This window comes from Talpa europaea, assembly GCF_964194135.1.
Source record: "Talpa europaea genome assembly, chromosome: 1".
Taxonomy (NCBI): Eukaryota; Metazoa; Chordata; class Mammalia; order Eulipotyphla; family Talpidae; genus Talpa; species Talpa europaea.
This window is the reverse complement of record NC_140073.1, coordinates 101,945,401-101,962,351: the sequence shown is the minus strand read 5'-3', so window position 1 is coordinate 101,962,351 and position 16,951 is coordinate 101,945,401. Positions and strand designations below refer to the sequence as shown.

At 36.7% G+C, this 16,951-nt stretch overlaps 2 protein-coding genes across 9 annotated transcripts in view; one reads left to right on the top strand and one right to left on the bottom strand.

The window, feature by feature from the left end:
* Window positions 1-3,776, top strand: part of DPP4 (dipeptidyl peptidase 4) — a gene marked incomplete at its 5' end in the record, with an annotated part of 75,066 nt that extends 71,290 nt beyond the window's left edge. The window contains 3 exons of the mRNA XM_084256976.1: window positions 1,350-1,422; window positions 1,687-1,760; window positions 3,479-3,776. Coding sequence (XP_084113102.1) covers window positions 1,350-1,422; window positions 1,687-1,760; window positions 3,479-3,580 — 249 coding nt within the window. The 3' untranslated portion in view covers window positions 3,581-3,776. The remainder of the gene's footprint in view (window positions 1-1,349; window positions 1,423-1,686; window positions 1,761-3,478) is intronic.
* Window positions 3,777-12,359: 8,583 nt separating this feature from the next.
* Window positions 12,360-16,951, bottom strand: part of SLC4A10 (solute carrier family 4 member 10) — a gene marked incomplete at both ends in the record, with an annotated part of 269,813 nt that continues 265,221 nt past the window's right edge. For all 8 annotated transcript variants that reach the window (XM_084240237.1, XM_084240240.1, XM_084240238.1 and 5 more), the window contains one exon: window positions 12,360-12,426. In XM_084240237.1, the coding sequence (XP_084096363.1) occupies window positions 12,360-12,426 (67 nt within the window). The remainder of the gene's footprint in view (window positions 12,427-16,951) is intronic.

Below are 16,951 nucleotides of genomic sequence, written 5' to 3'. Positions count from 1 at the left end.
TCCCCTGAAATACAGTGTTAGAGCATTGTTATGATGCCATCAGCAGTTTAGCCATAGAAAGAAAAAGCTATGACTCTCAATTCCTGTATCTGTGAGAGAGTAAGAGGAGTTATTCTTATTCCAATTTTATAGAAAACAAGGTTCAGAGAGCTGGTCCACAGGTGCACAGCTCATTGATATTGAACCTGGGACTAGAAAACAAATATTCTTAACCTTAGCCCCAACCCCTTTCCAATGGGAACCAGTTAAGGCTCCCATTAAAGTATTGACCTGGATTAGCAACAATACAGATATATGTAAATAGAAAATTTAGCTCCCATTAAGTTGATTTTGATTCACCAAAATGCTGCAGGACTAGTTTGCTGATTTGAAACCCATAGGGAGATTGCTGGTGTTTCCTCCCAACCCCATAACCAGGTAATAGGGGCTGACTCCAGATCGCACTCGACTCCAGGTGGCACTACCACCTCTCTGTTGACATCTTTACCTTTATTCCCACTGTGTCATTACCTCCAATTAAGTCAGATGATCTGTTCTATGCTTTCAAAGGCCTCTTCAGTCAAGACCCCAGCCTCATTCTAGAAGTCTTATCCCACTGAGGCCACTATGCGGTCTTCAAAAAGCTGACCTCACAGTTTTTTATTTATCCTGTTTCCCCGACCTATTGGAAGTGACTTGATCTAATAGCATTTTCTCCACTACAGAATGAGGCAGACAACCACCACCCACTGATTTTCTAAGGCCACTCTTGATCTTTTTCACCCTTTCCCCCTCACATATGTCACATTTGCCTGGGTTTAAAACATCTGTTCCAAAGGAGGTAATATCGGCTTCTCATTTAGCGCCTAGCAATGTGGACCAAAGTTCATACGACATATTGCAGAGTATGTTTAGTTGCAAATGCTATGTACAGGCTCTTTGAAATGTAGCATGTATGGCACCATGTGACACATGGTTGCCATGGCAATACACTTTTTGGCTGAACTACAGCATAAGCCCATGGAACATACATTGCTAATATGAGACTCTGCCCTGAGCTAATGCATAGGACACAGCCAATCTAGGATCTGGGACTCAAGGGGTTTTGCGTGCAGCCTGGGTGGCAGGTGCCCTCTTCCTGCATGTGCAGGGAAGATGTGGCATCCTCCCTTTGCAGTCCTGTCTCCCAGGCACAGGGCATGCTGTGCATTCTGCCATGCATGGAGACAGCATTTGCTTGAATATCGGTTTGCTATATTTTGTATCAAAGGGGGCCCCAGCTGAAAACATTTTATTTTGTAAACTGAAGTGAAAAATCAGTTTATGGCAGATCTTTTTTTGAATAATGACATTCTTTTTCCCAATTCCAGAATTCAACAGTCATGAGCAGAGCTGAAAATTTTAAACAAGTTGAGTACCTCCTTATTCATGGAACAGCAGATGGTGAGTTTCAGTTAATTAGACTTTTTAGTATCACAGACAGGTTTGCAATTTCACTACTGACAAAACAAAAGCATGAGGGGCAAGACTGTTACATTTACTTCAATAAAACAGTGTTGCTTTCCACAACTCACTTGTCTTAGGCTAAATGGGATGCTGAGTCCTAGAACTTCAAACAGTCCCTTTCTTCTCCTGCCTTTCCTACCCTCTGGTATCAGAAAGCTGGAATGGCTATTAGTTACTTTATGTTTCCTTTCTCTCCTGCAGATAACGTTCACTTTCAGCAGTCAGCTCAGATCTCCAAAGCCCTGGTGGATGCTGGAGTGGATTTCCAGGCAATGGTATATAGCAAAACTACACCCGGGAGGGCACTTGCTGGTGGGGGCTGGTTTCCCCTCTTCGGGCTACTTCTTACAGTCAGCCCAGGAGTCAGGGATAGAATGAAGAGTTTTTATTTTTCCAGTGTGTGACTGGAGAAGTGATATCCTTGAGCCATACACAGAATAATGTTCAATAATATTAGAGAATTTGGGGTTGAGAAGCACAGTACTGCATATCCTGGAGTGTCAAAACACTGTTCTCTTTTCATGTGATTGTTCAGTCTTTCCCTATTTTGATTCAAAAGTAATCACTTTACTCAGTGAATGTGTGGCAGAGTAATTCCAAAGTGAAACCAGCATGATAATAGCTCAGCTCAAATATGAAAATCCATTTCTGTCTTGTATGTATTACTAGCTGTTCTTACGCCAGTGGGATATTAATAATCAGCAAGCTTCAGGTTTTGCAATTGCCATGATACCTTTTGTTGAACACACAGGCAATAAACAATTAGGCTTGTTTTATAAAGTCAGAAATGGCTAGAGCTGTTATTGCCTATACAGGATGATTATAGCTATTAAGTCACATTCCTTTTCTGCATTACACCTTTTCAGATTAAGAAGATTGCACACACATATATACACATGTTTTCATGCACATATGTATATTTATACATGTGTATTGCACTACATACCTTTGCGTAAAATGTAACTGTTTTTGTCTATTAGCTAGAAAAGCCTGCTAATAGTCAGGCTTCTCTCTCTATTCTAGCATACATGCTTTGCTCTGTGCTCAGTTCAAATGGTGCCCTCTGTATACTGTATAGGAGTGGGTGAGTCATTTGATTACCACCCCACCCCCCCACACACACACACAAAAAGAAACAAAAAACAAAAAACCCTGGCATACATCCTTTAGGTCAGATTCTTGTAAGAAGAGGATGAAATGCTTTTTTTTCCCACTATTTAAAGAAATGAGATGATACTTTAATTAAGCAGTTTTTAAAAGTTAATGTATATCTTCATAATAATGTTTGTCTGGTGATGACTTCCCACTAGTTTAATGTGATATGAGTTGGTAAATTTTTGCCTCAGGTCATCAGCTCTATCTACATAAATATCAGACATACAGATTTTTTTTTAAATGCCAGTGAGAAATCTAAGTGCTAATAATACATTTGACTTTTGACTTCACTTATGTTAACCATATATATATATAGAATATTGAAATAGATTTTTCTGCTTTCTTAATGATATATATTAGGAAAAATTGCTTTTAAAAAAAGCTCATTTATTTTAATATAATTTATCTTAATGTAGTGTAGGAGAAATTTGACACTTGATAACACTTAATTAAAAGTAGTGGGCTTAATGGGATAAACATTCCCTGCTATGCATGATGTGGTTCTCGGTGTGTTTTGAGTCAAATTTGAAAGTGGATTTGAATATTTTAATTAGAATATACATTCCTAAAGCACTACCCAGTCAGGTCAAATTCACAGTGAGCTCTCAGCACCTGCAAAAGACAGGGATGTCTGTAGGACAGAACAGCATGCCCTGGAAGAAATCTGAGGGGGAAATTAAATGTCTTCTTTGATCAGGTTTCCGTTTGTTAATTGATTAGGGAATTAAAATATCCTGGCTTATAACACATATGTTGCTGAGAGTTCACATGAATTAATTAATTGAAACAAAAAAGACAACTGACTTCCTAATTCTGACCTTTTTCTTCCTCTCTGCAGTGGTATACTGACGAAGACCATGGAATCGCCAGCAGCACAGCTCACCAACATATATACACCCACATGAGCCACTTCATAAAGCAGTGTTTCTCCTTACCATAGCACCTGAAAACAACATGCCATTTAAAGCTTATTAAGAGCAAATTTTGTTCTCAATATCATAAACTGCTATAAAAAATTTTTAAAACACACTCAAATCAAGAAATTTAAGGCAATCCTCATTTCCAAATTTCATACCTATCATCCTAAGTAGGTATTTCTGTCTTAATAACAGATTATTACCTTACAGAAGCTTGATTATTCAGATTGATTTTATTATTTAAAATCACTTCTACATTAATTGCTGCCATAGGAAATAAGAAATGTGTTTATGGGGGCTTTGCATAAGTTCCCTGGACAGCATTTGTTTCCTAACGGGACTGGTCCAAATCTTGTTCTTTTCTTTAAAGGGATGGCAAGATATGGGCAGTGATGTCAGTGACCAAAGAAAGGATGTGAAACGAGGGGTAGGGAGAGAAGCTGTAGGGCATGACTGATAACCCACGTCCACACACGCCGACCCGACCAGGTTGTTGTCAGCTCCTCTCAGAAAAGAGCTGCTCACAGCCAGACTTGCACAGTTTTCTAAGAAAGACTATTCAAACAGTCTCAGGAAATCATATATGCAAAGCACTGACTTCTGAGTAAAACCACAGCAGTTGAATAGACTCCAAAGAAACGAGAGGGAAACTGTCAACAATGCAAGGCCTCCAGGTGCCAGTTATGGCCATAGGTGCTACAAAAACACAGCAAGGGTGATGGGAAAGCCTTGTAAATGTGCTTTAAAAAATACTGATGTTTCCTGGTGAAAGAGGCAGCTTGGAACTGAGATGCGAACACATCAGCTTGCCCTGTTCAAAGATGAAAATATTTGTATCACAAATCCTAACTTGAAGGATTCCTTGCATCCGTTTTTCTTATTTCATTCCTTTGAGTATCTTAATTACAAGGATGTTTTAAGTTCCTTGGAATTGTTTTTAAAATTTAAAAATAAGTTAGATTTTTATGTATTTTTTTTTCCATTTTATGTACTGTGCAATTTCTTCTGGTCATTTAATAAATATGCCTTCATTTTTTTTTCAGAGATAATGTGTTTTGTGTCTTAAATCAGACCTAAACCACACTGGCATATGGACGCATTTATCCAGAAAGTCTCTTGTTTATTTTGTTTTTATCCCAGACTGCCTTGTAAACATGGAAAGAGTTCAGTTTTTGAAAGAAATTAGATACTTCGAAATGTGTTAAATTAAGCAGTTCTTAGGGGTTTTGTCTAATCCATATACAAATGTTGTTATTATACATCCACCTTTTGAAAAATCAACTTAAAATAATTTTGGTTATTTAAATAATACATAATTTATAATTTTATTACAGGGAATTATGATGAAGCTCATATTGTAAGAACAGATATTATCAACAGTATCATTGCTAGCTCTGATGGCTCAGCAGAAGTAAACAAAAAATTTAAATCAGTCACTTCATTAAGTATTTGCCTATTTTGGTTAACATGCTATAGTCAATGCCTAGATTTCAGATGTAGAAATTACCCCAGCAGTGTAATGACTAGATAACTGAAGAAACATGATCTTTTTATAACATCATTTGCAAATTAACCTTATTTAAAACAACTGATTTTATGAACTTAAACTTCGCTTTAGATAATTTGCTAGAAAGTTATCCCAGGGTGAGCCACAGCATAGAAATCTAAAAATGGACGAAATGGAGAATATCTACCATTCAACATGAGAGTGTGAGTCACACATAGGAATGGACAGAGGATTATGAAATTCAGTTTTAACTATTTTCAGAGTATGTCAAATCCTATTCACCCATTGGAACTATACACCAATGTTAAAACCTATAAGGCTCTTGTCACAATTCTATTTTAATATATTGAGCACAATCATCATCAGTAGCTGGAGCAAACTTTGCAGAGTTCTATATCCAGAAACAATAGCCATAGATCAAATGTTCACATCCTGGGCTGAATTAATAGTCAAAAAGCAAATTATATAGAAGTCCTCCTTTTATCTTCATTGAAACCAGATATCACACAATATCAAATACTGAACAGATAACAAGGCCATTCTTATACAATAGTAGATATTAGGACCAATTGTATAATACCTTATATTGAATAATCTGACTTGATATTAAATAGTATCAAAATTATATCAATTCATTGTTCCTTTAGTTTCTGACATGCTAAATGTTCTCTCTCTCCTAGCATTTATTTTTTGCATACTGAGGGTTGCAAATGGTAAAGACATGATTGAAGTTAAAGTAGATTTCATTTGACCTTTATAGGACAAACTGTACTCTCCAACAAGGATTCAAAATTAGTTTATTGGAAAAGAAGATAAAGAAATTGATGAATAAGCTAGAGACAAACTTAATCTGAGGGGTAGTTTGAAACACCCAGGAACTTATCATACTGCTGAGATGTAAGAACCTCCCTGCCATTGACAGTTATAGGCTCAGCATACACATGGAAGCAGAGATTCCTTTATAAAACAGAGTGCACCAGCGACCAGGAGTGCATACAGCAAGGGAGCAAGAGATATTCCTGTCACTTGGATTGCTTGCTTTTTAAGTTTTGACCAAGATTTTTACAAAATCACACACTCAAGGTTTTATTTTTGAACATTTTTGTTGAGAACCCTGCTAAAAATTATCACATACCCCCAGGCAAAGAACACAATTCAGGGCATCCTTGATGAATCAAGGCCACCACCAGAAAGATCAACAGTCACCTCAGGTTGTTTGTCATTCTGGGTGTTTCCTTTCTTAGTCACAGGTGGTCACTGAGGTTGCCAACTCCACCTCTCTGCATTTGCTGCTTTTGCTCTAAGATATGAGAATTCCAATTTATAAAAACTGCTAGGTTTGTTCAACATTTAAGATTCAAGAAGTTCCAAATGAAAAACATTCCAAACTCAAGCATCACTTTTTTCATAAAGTTAGAGAATTCTGTTCTGTTAATTTTGTCACCATTCTTGAAGCAATGTCCGAGAGCCTTTTTCGCAAACACCCTGAATGATCTGTAGTATGTATTGAGGATGTCTGAGGGTTAAAGATAGTTAATAATAAGAGATGAAATGTGACTAATAAAGAACAATATCACTACCCAATAGAAAAAGTTCAGAGTGTACCAATGTCATACCCAGCATGTCATGCATGTCACCTTTCTGTGATAATGTTAACACTTAGACTCAAGAATTTGAACTATTGATAATAAGCATTATTTTTTTATTGCTAATTAAGAAAGTACCCTTTTCTGGTGCTTACATTTGAATCCTCAACAAACTCAAAGTTCTTTATTCTATGTCATCTTTCTTCAGAACTATCATTCCAAAATTGTCATCCTATTTAAAACACATGTGTGGTGAGAAGTATGAGCCATCAAATAATCAAAGCTCAAATGATTCCATGAAGTTTCTCCTATTAAAGTCATGATATTTGTGACTCATGAGCAAAAAAATGTATTTTATTGGGTAGGTCTGGTTTTCAATGTTAATCACAGAAAGATAAGTGACAAAGAAAATATAACATATTTAGACAAAATATTACTTATCTTTACCTGATTATGATTGCATTCTGATTCTGATTCTGGCTGATTTTGGTTGACTCTGTTTGCAGATGATTACCCTTAAGGAAACAGGAGTCACCCCTGACCTCCTGATGGAGACATAGTACCTACAGGGAGGTCAGGTGGACATGGGTTAGAGTCTCAACCCCTCCACTCAGTGAGAAACACTTTAAAGAGTGTTACTTAGTCTCTTTGAAACCCAGTTTCTTAACTTGAAAGAAGTGCAAAAATATCTACTTCACAGAATTGTTGCATTGCTGTGAAGATTTATATATACTATGCCTGGCACCTCCTATTCACAACTATTTAGCTCTTTTTCTGGCTTGATGACTCTATCCATTGCACAGGTTCTCACCTCAGGCATCTGTGTCTCCAGGTACTGGGCATCATCAAGATGCTCAACAAGCATTTGTCTTTGTTCCAATATTGACATGTCAGTGAAAAACCTTTTTGGATCTTTAATCATTCTTAATAAACTGAGCAGCAACATTTTCCAATATATTTTATTTATGATTCAGTCCACAGCCTTGCTGGCTGGATAAAGAGCAGAGAACAGAACCAGGCTCTGTAGAGCTACTCCGGATGGGTAAAACACTATCCCTACATTTAAGTACTTAGAAAACTGGACGAAATAAGTCACATGGCTGAAATCCATGACACTGCACATATCAGAAGGCAAGGGCACCTAGATACAAAGCTAAGTCCCTGGTGAAAATGAATGAGCTGGGTAAGATGAAAAAGTGGACAGGGAGAAGGTAGTTTCTGGACTTGGGTGAGTTAGTGATTAGCTGAATCATCTAGATTTCCTCAATAGTCTCAGGCTCACTGTTGATATCATGTTCTTTAGAGGACTTTTTTTTTTTTTCAAATAGAATTCTAAACATAGTATATAAAAGAAAGCTCTACATACAATAGTTTATAATAAAGCTATTGTATCTGGAGTTACTTCTTAAATATCCAAGGAATATGTTTGAGCCTGTCTGATTTCAATCATTATAGAAACTTACAGACTACTCACAGTGATTTTGGTTTGAGCTTCTGAGAGTCATCCTGAAAATGGGATCCCTAAGGAAATGATTCCACTTTTCCCCCACTATATTCTCTATTATGCTGTCAGATTAATCTTGCCAAATATTCTTACCTCTCCACTACTCAGAATTCTTTTTTTTTTTTTTTGGATTTATTTTTATTTATACAAGAGCTGGGGTACAGGCCAGAGTGCGGGAGGGTGAGAGGATTCACCAGAGACAGAGCGGGGAACAGAACAAGCAGACAGACTGAAAGCACTGCTGAGCGGAGCAGCGGGCAAGACAGGAGAGGTCTACTGCACCATGTGGGATTCTCCCTGGCCAGCCGGGAATCGAACCGGCGCTGCAGAGGCTGCAGACAGCTTCACAGAGCTGTGCTCAATCTGCTGTGCCACCGGGGAGGCCCCATTACTCAGAATTCTTAATGGAAATATTTGAATATGCTAATATAGATTTTAACATGTTTAATGTCTCCAACTCATGTTTGCACTTCTTCTTTCTTTTTTATTTAAAAGAAAAAGTCATATAGAGATCTAATAATAACATGCATACCTTCTGTATACATGGGAGAGACCCAGAGTGACTGAGCAGCCCACATGGGTTTAGATGCCATCTTAAACAGCTTAGCACAAGAGAGACTGGGCAAGAAAGCAGCAATTCAGTTAGGGCACTTACTGGGGAAAACAAAGGGCTGCTTTCTCCAGGAAAATAGATAAGGAGATTAGGTCTTCCTAGAAGCTCATAGAGAGTTTACAGATAAATAGTCAAAGTGACTTCTATTCAGCTTTTAGAGTCATTTTCATAAAATAAACCTCTTGTCAAGCATGTTTTCAGATAGCAGATTTTTACTTTCTTATAGTCCCAACTTTGAAACTTCTCAAGAAGTCCCACAATTCAGAAGTGAGTTGTTTGATTATTTCTCCTTGGTTTCCACTACCCTTCTAACACTTCACTATCTTCACCATACTGGGCTGTTTGTTGGGTACCAAATACAGTAGCAGACATCAAATATGGCAGGCTCCAGTAAGACTCCATATCTTAACATTTTACTTTAATACTGACATGTTTTGAGAATTTTTGCAGTTCAGAGGAGAGGTTTCCTTTCCCATTTTCATCCTAACTTATATGCTATTTCTTTTTATAACATTGATTTCAAATGTTGCAGTATAAACAGCAGTGTCATTTTTCATTTGTAATGAACTGTTAGTTGTATCATTGACTGTAGGTGAGAAGAACATCCCAAAAGATTTCTGAAATAAAGTACTGCAGTAATCCTTGAATAATGGGTCTCTTCAAGTGACCTAATTACAAGTAACCACTCAGAGTAGCTATTTAGAGAACCACCACATTATCCAAAATGCTCTCCTAAAATTTTCAAATAGTTATAATCTAACTTAATTTCATTATATGAAAATAAGAAATAGATGTACTGAAAAATTTGTAGAGCAATCTTGCAATGATAATAAGATCTTCAAATGCCCTGGAGCAGATAGGCTATAAGTTAAAAAGAAACAGAAGTAGGCCGGTGCAAATAGGAAAAGAATAAGCTACACTTTGAGCAGCTAAGAAAAATCCTACAAGATCCAGGGATTGTGTTGAAATACAAGGTACCTGTGAATCATCAGCAGAGCCTTTCTTTCCATCAGGCCACATACACCAAGCAGATATTCACATTATATTTAGGGGAAACATTCTCATGATCAAGGGCTGTTAAATGGTAGCAATTACAAAATAAACTCAAAGTTTAAGAGAAAAATACTACCTAGTACAATAGAGTTCCTAGCACAGTTATGGCCACAACCTACAGCCAGATGGCAACAAAAGGATCATGTGCCATTGGACCGATTGCAACAAAAGGCAGGAGATAAATGTTAGGAAATGTTCTTCCTATGGGGGTTACAAAAAGAGGTCTAAAGAATTCTAACAAGGAGAATCTTAAGAATTTGGAAACTTTGACTGGTCATGGTGATAATGCCACTCACCTCCAAATCCTTTCTATGAAGATAAAGAGACACTTCCTGATAGAGAAGAATTTTCTGTCCATATAGTTCAAATTCTTGAAATGTCTCCATCACCAACTTTTCTTAAGACGACTAGTATCTAAATTTAAATATGCTTCAAACAACCAAAGTGTTCTATATTGACTTACTGGTTAAAATTAAGGACAAAAAAGACACAACTCTTTGCATCACAATTTAAAATGTGCAAGGAAATTAGTGAGGATAAATATTTATTTCCACATAACATTTCTCAGTTGTGAAAAACACAATATCCTAGTCACATTTACACATTACTTAAACTTTGCAATAAATTACATTCAAGATATTCAGTAATTTTGACCAGGAATCTGAAATTAGGAAGAAATATATAACACTACATTTTTTTCTTATTTTTATATGATTTCAAAATATTAGGATTAACATAGGGAGAGCATTAAAATTCACACAAGAACAAAGTGACTATAAAAATACTGAGAAATACAGAATTTCATAGAATATGATTGCTTATTCAAATAGATGATCATGTGAAGGTTTCAATTCACGATGATCACTTTTAACAGAACAGTTGTTAGCATATTAAAACACGAGGAGGCTGCTTTGGGGATTGACTGGCATGTGCAGCTAGTCTAAATCGTAAAACAATGGAAATGTTTACAATGTAGTATCTGTATTATAAAATACACAAAGTCAACACTATTGGGACAGAAAGTTTCTGTACTTTTCCTTGGCATTTATTTTAAACACAAACTTTATTAACTGCAAATTCTTCTCATTTTTTTCTTTTTACATTTATGTTCCATCAAAGAGATTGTTCCTTAAAACATTGTGAGAGGAATTTTTCAGAAGATAGCAAAAGTTTGAACCTAATGTTGATTTTTCCCTTCATGAGATTAATCACGAGAGGCTTTTTTTTTAACTTTTGGGGTAAATTTATAAATAGATTCTGTAATTGTTTGGAAAAGTGACAGGGCTCTGAGTTATTATAAATTTGGACACTGAAGTATTGTACAACTGATGATCACTGGTCATTATTAGGAAACAAGAGCACTATGAGATTTATTCTTTGTTAACTTTACATTCATCTAAAATGAAATGAAATACTGTATTTTTAATAATTCTCAAAAATTCATAGCTTTCCTTTTTTCTTGTATAAACTGCGTAAAGATGGATTATTTTATATGGATTGAAATATCTACAGAACTTTCTCAAACAGAATCTGAAATTTTTATTGAAAACATTATTTTTCTATAACATGCATTTAGTCAAAAAGTGGAAAAGAGCTTTGCAGAAAAAAAGTCCAATTGGAGACCTGTCGGTCTAACATGAGAACATGATTCAGAAGCAGCCTTAAGCAGTGTATGACCTTTAGCAGCAGAGTAACTATACAGAAGTGGAATTGCACGTACAATGATTCACCATGTGGTGTTCCACGAGTATGTATATAATAGGTTCATTTGGAAAACATCTGCTGTCAATGGGAGAGAAATTTAACAGCACATTTCTGATAAAGGTTTATATTGAAAATCTCACAAAACTTAGAAAGTTTTCCTAAAGCATTTCATACAAGCCTAGTATTTGATCAAATAATCACAACTTAAATTTTAAGCAAATACCATTTGACTCTTTGCATTAGTGTCTGATTCTTTTTCTTACACAAGTTGTGAACAGCTTTCTATATATTTTTGAAATGACTGAGTTTCGTTACATATAAATTCTTAAGTATTAAATGTATCATATTAAATCAAGGAAATGCATAAATACAATTATTAAAAATGCTTTCAAACTAACTTTTGATTTGGGTCTTTTGAAACAAGTCACTTATGCTGAGCTATTAAAAGAAGTTAAGATTACCTTTCAAAGTTCTTCTGAATGAAATTATCAGGTATCTTCAGATAACTAATATAGGAAAATATAAACTAGGTAGATATGACTTATCTCTTTAAGAAAGCTATTGCTCTCATAAAACTGACAAGAATCCAGTGTTTATAAATGTCTAACACACAGCAAGGAACTCACAGATTCTTGCATTAGCTGTTGTATATGCTCACAAGGGTGTCTCACTGCTCAGAAGTTTAAACACAGAAATGAAACAAATATTGCACTACTTACAGTATGAAGGTGGATTTGGGAGGAGAGACAGAATTTACAATACATGATCAAAGCAGTTTTATTAATAATTGTGGCACTCTTCTTATATATATGTAAAAAATAAATTGACGATCAAGTCATAGACAAGTCTCCCTGTCAACACCTTTCCCTGAGTCAGCTTTCTTCTCTTTTCGGATTTCGATGCTAAAGGAAAAAAGGAGAAATGTATTAGCACAATCCAGCAGGGCAACTGAAAGAGCTGTCTGTTCAGACACAAAACCCATCAACCCCAACGCACCACAAGGGCCTTTAGGCATTGCTCTTTCATGCTAGAAGCATAGATAGCAACCATTTAAATCCTTTGCACTCAGTGAGATAGGAATCAAGAACTGCAGAAAGGGGGAAATTCAAAAAACAGAAACCAAAAAACGAAAACCAGACATTTTGAAAACAGTTTCCAAAGCATGCAAGATTAATACCATGGTTCTCATTTGGGCAATGAATCATTGATGATTGTTGAAAATGCCAGTCATGCCCCCATCACAAGATAGCACTGACATTATAAATGACACAAACAAAATGTTGCAGTCGATATTTTTGGGCGCTGCTGCGAGTGGCCAGTCCTTTGTGCATGGACTAGACCCTGACTTGAGGTGAGAAGTGCATCTTGGTGAGTGGACAGAAGCATCCCCACTGCTCTGGAGCAGGTTTCATCCCACACACTGCTCTCTAGTCCTACCTGTCCTGTCTTTTCCTAGATAAACCCTCACTGTCACCTTACTCTTTCCAGAACAAATTCCTTTCCAAGTGGCTTCTGTTTTATCTCTTTCCCCAGTTAACTTGATTTACGGGCAAGTTGGTAATGTACTCTACCATCTTGGTTCATGCATTTTTTTTCAATATTTTTCCCATGTGTACTTATCCTACTCTCACGTAGTTTTCATGGAAAATTCAAATAATCTTCTCACATGCCTGAAGTTCACACCACAAAAACATTGCTTCCGGAAGGCCAGTACTGCTCACTCCCCAGACAGTTCCAGCACAGGGCAGAATTCTCCACCTCTGAGGCCTCTCCTTGTGGGTCCTGCGCTGACGCAAAGGGCGATCCATAGCCAGTCTCTGAGGTCCTGGGCTGGAAGAATCCGCCCACTTCTACTCTTAACTTTAATCCTTAATATCAATTTATGAAATAGCTGATGGAGGGGAAACCCTTGGCTTTCTAACTCTTCTCCAAGTACTAATATGACAGTTAAAAACCCTTTATTCCCTGAGGCCTCCTGTGCAGCTTTCTTAATGGTCAATAACTTAGACACATTCTAAGACTGTGTTTTTTAAATTGTTTTTCCTCCAATTCAAGCTAGAAACAGCCCTTCTCAGTTGTCACCACCACCCGGCACCATCAGGTAAGAAGTGCTGGAGCTTCTGCCATCTGTGGCACGCTGCCAGCTTTGAGAGCTGGTGTGAGCGAGTGTCTGTGGCACCCGGGTTTGTGCCTGCCACACTTCTCAGCACACACTACTTACAGGTCAGAGTAAAGCAACTTTTTTCCCTTTTCTTTTCTCCTTCCATGAGAAGAGATGACAGTGTGCACATGATGTGTTGAGAGCCTTAACTCTGTATTTTTAACTCCTCTATCTGCATGACTCACTTTCTTCTACTTTTAAGCTCCTTTCATATGACAAGTGTCTGCTACCCTACTTTCCAAATTAACTTTTCCTTGGGATCTACCTGGCTGCCTGTCTCTTCTGCCAAAGGCAATAGAAAAGGGCCACATCTGGCAGTGGAGGAAGTCTGGGGGCTGGCATCTGAAGATCAGTCCTGGAAGATAAGGAAGAGCTACATGACCTTGGACCAGCTATTTAATCTCTGTTGGATGTGGTTTTCTCATCTGTAAATTAGTTTTGGATTATATGGCCTTTAAACTTGTAGTTCAAATGCCAGAATTCTGAGATTGGTATTCTCCATTTCAATGAACTCTATCTTCTGAAAGATACAATACAGTCATGTGTTGCTTAATGACAGGGATATGTTCTGAGAAATGTGTCCTCTATGATTTTGTCATTGTTTAATCATCATAGAGCTTAATTACTTAAATCTGGGATATACAGCCTATTACACACATAGGCTATGTATGGGCACTGCTGTATGTGTGGGCCCTCACTGAATGAAACATTTTTATGCAGATTATACTTGTAACAGACCTTATATGTAGGAAATCATGGGAACAAAGACATTCCGGTCTCTACACAATTCCAATGTACATGATAGTCTGCTACACAACCTTTTGTTAAGCGGGCAAATTCTCAGTGGCAGTACAGGTAACCAAGCAGTGAAAAAAAAATTCAGAATGCCAACTCCATCCATAAATATGCTTCCTCCTGAGATCCTACTTTGGTCATACTGCTTGTTTGGTTACAAAGCAATTAGTGATTATATGATTGAGCTCCTCCACCTCTTTAAAATCAGTGTTCTTTCCCCTTCTTTAAATCCAGGGGTTTGGTATAAGTTTAGATTGCATCAAACGATAAAGCAGAAATTTTATAAAGAGCTCAAGACATCTATGAAAAATATGATCGACTTGAATGTTATTATTGCATAACTATTGCTCTCTTTATTCCCCATTACATTCATTCCTTAAGATGCTAATCAATTCTAAACTTTAATTGTAATAAATATACTAGAAATATTTATTAAATATACATATAATGTCTATTATATACTATTGTAATACACATATATTGCATATCTATTGTGAGCCAGGTACTCTGCAAAGACACAGGGCTATGAGATGGGTAAAATGAGTATCTCTGGCCTTAAGGAGTTATAATTTATACTATAAGGAAGTAATATTTCAAAAGAGGACAAATGAACTGCCACCTTTCCAGCTGTTAAGCAACCTTGACACTGTTATTTTTCAACGACACAAAATAGTGGTTATGAACAACATTTACTAAGCAGCCATGAGAGGACCTAGGTCTACAAGATCAAAGAAGGAGAACCCAGGGTGGAAGAAGGTGTTGGTAGTGGGGTAGAGAGGAACAAGGAGGGTGGTCCCAGAGCCTCATCCTGTCATCAGTGAAAAACCAAGAAAACCAATTGTCTCTTTTGCTAGCATTGCCAGATACCTTCTCAAGAAACATTTTTTTTTTTAATTGATGTTAACATTGGTTTACAACACTGTATGTGATTCAGAGGCACAGTGTCACACCTCCCTGGATTCATGTCATCACACCACACCCACAATGGTGTCAATTTGATAAAGCAGAGCAGTTGCTCACCTACTCTGATGCAAAGTGGTTTCAATGAGATCTATTTTCCCCAATCCAGTCAATAAGCTAGAAAGAGGCTTGTTATGTGTATGTATAGAACTGTTGAACTAGGATCCAAATTAGGTATCTTATAGATATGGTAGAATTTGCAGTTAGTTCTTAGATCCTATTTTCAGTTAGGATCTGAATAAAATGTTTTGACAACAAAAAGTGGATGAAATAATTGATAAAATATAACCGATATTCCAAACTCCACTAAGGAAATATATCTAGGTTGCTCTGACAGGCACACAGGGTCCACAGCAAGGGGTAGGATGGAAAAAAAACTGGAGAGGGGGTGGTGTCAAAGATTGTACAGAAGCCAGTTAGATCCCAAGAGATTCAGATCCTGGTAACCTAGTCTTTAGCCTTTTTGGACAAGGGATACTATAGCAGGTACAAAACTTTCGCAGTTCCTGGTCATCTTATTTCAAAGCCTCCAACAGATACCAAGAGAAAGCAATGGTTTGGGAAGGTATTGCTGTTATTAGAATTGGTGGGTTTAGGACTTCGAGAAGCCATAGCCTTTCTGCTACTTTGTACTGTCAGGAAGATGAAAGATACTATCCACCTGTTAAGAGATATTCTTCATATGGAAAGGCACAGATTTTATTACATCAAAAGATAAAGTTGGGTAAACTTTCACTCCACAACAGTTTGAACCTCATGTTAGTGGGAACATATGTTCAAAGAATAAGAAATAAGTTGTGTCAAAATGTACAGGATGGTATATTTAAATTGATCAGATTAAAGCACACTGCATTGTCCACTAGAGTCAAACTACTATCTGAAGTAATCTAGACATATTTTTTTTAATCTAGGTTTTTCTAGTAAAAAATATCACCTGACTTTACTATTTACTTTAAGGAGTAACTAAGATATTATGACATAAAAACTTTTGTTGAACCAAAGGAAAACAGAGTAAGAGTTTGAAACATGGATCCAAATATTACAGGAAAAAAGCAATCTATTAGTTTGAGTATCTCCAATTTTTCACATATTTCCCATGATAGGCACTTTATTTTAAATCCATAAACCTGGAGTTCACATTTTTTAAGAAATCAGAGAAATGTCATATTTTTAATGTGAAAGTGTCCATAAGCACATATTTCAATCATTTTGAGAAATTACCCTTTTGATAACTGATTTTCTTCCAAGACTTCTAGCAAAACAGAATTACTATGAGGATGATTCTATCAGACTGTAGCAGGGATCTTTGGGAAAGGAAGATAAAAGCATGTTTTATAAAAAAGAAAACATTACTTTTTGCTTTTTTGCTTGAGGCAAACAAAGAAATACATGAAGATATTTAAGTCCTGTTACAAGACAGAAGCATCAACCAAAGTGTTTGAAAGAGCCTATTGAGTAAGTTCACACTCTCTTGGAGTGTCAGAAGTTGGGGGGGGCAAAGAGAGAGAGAA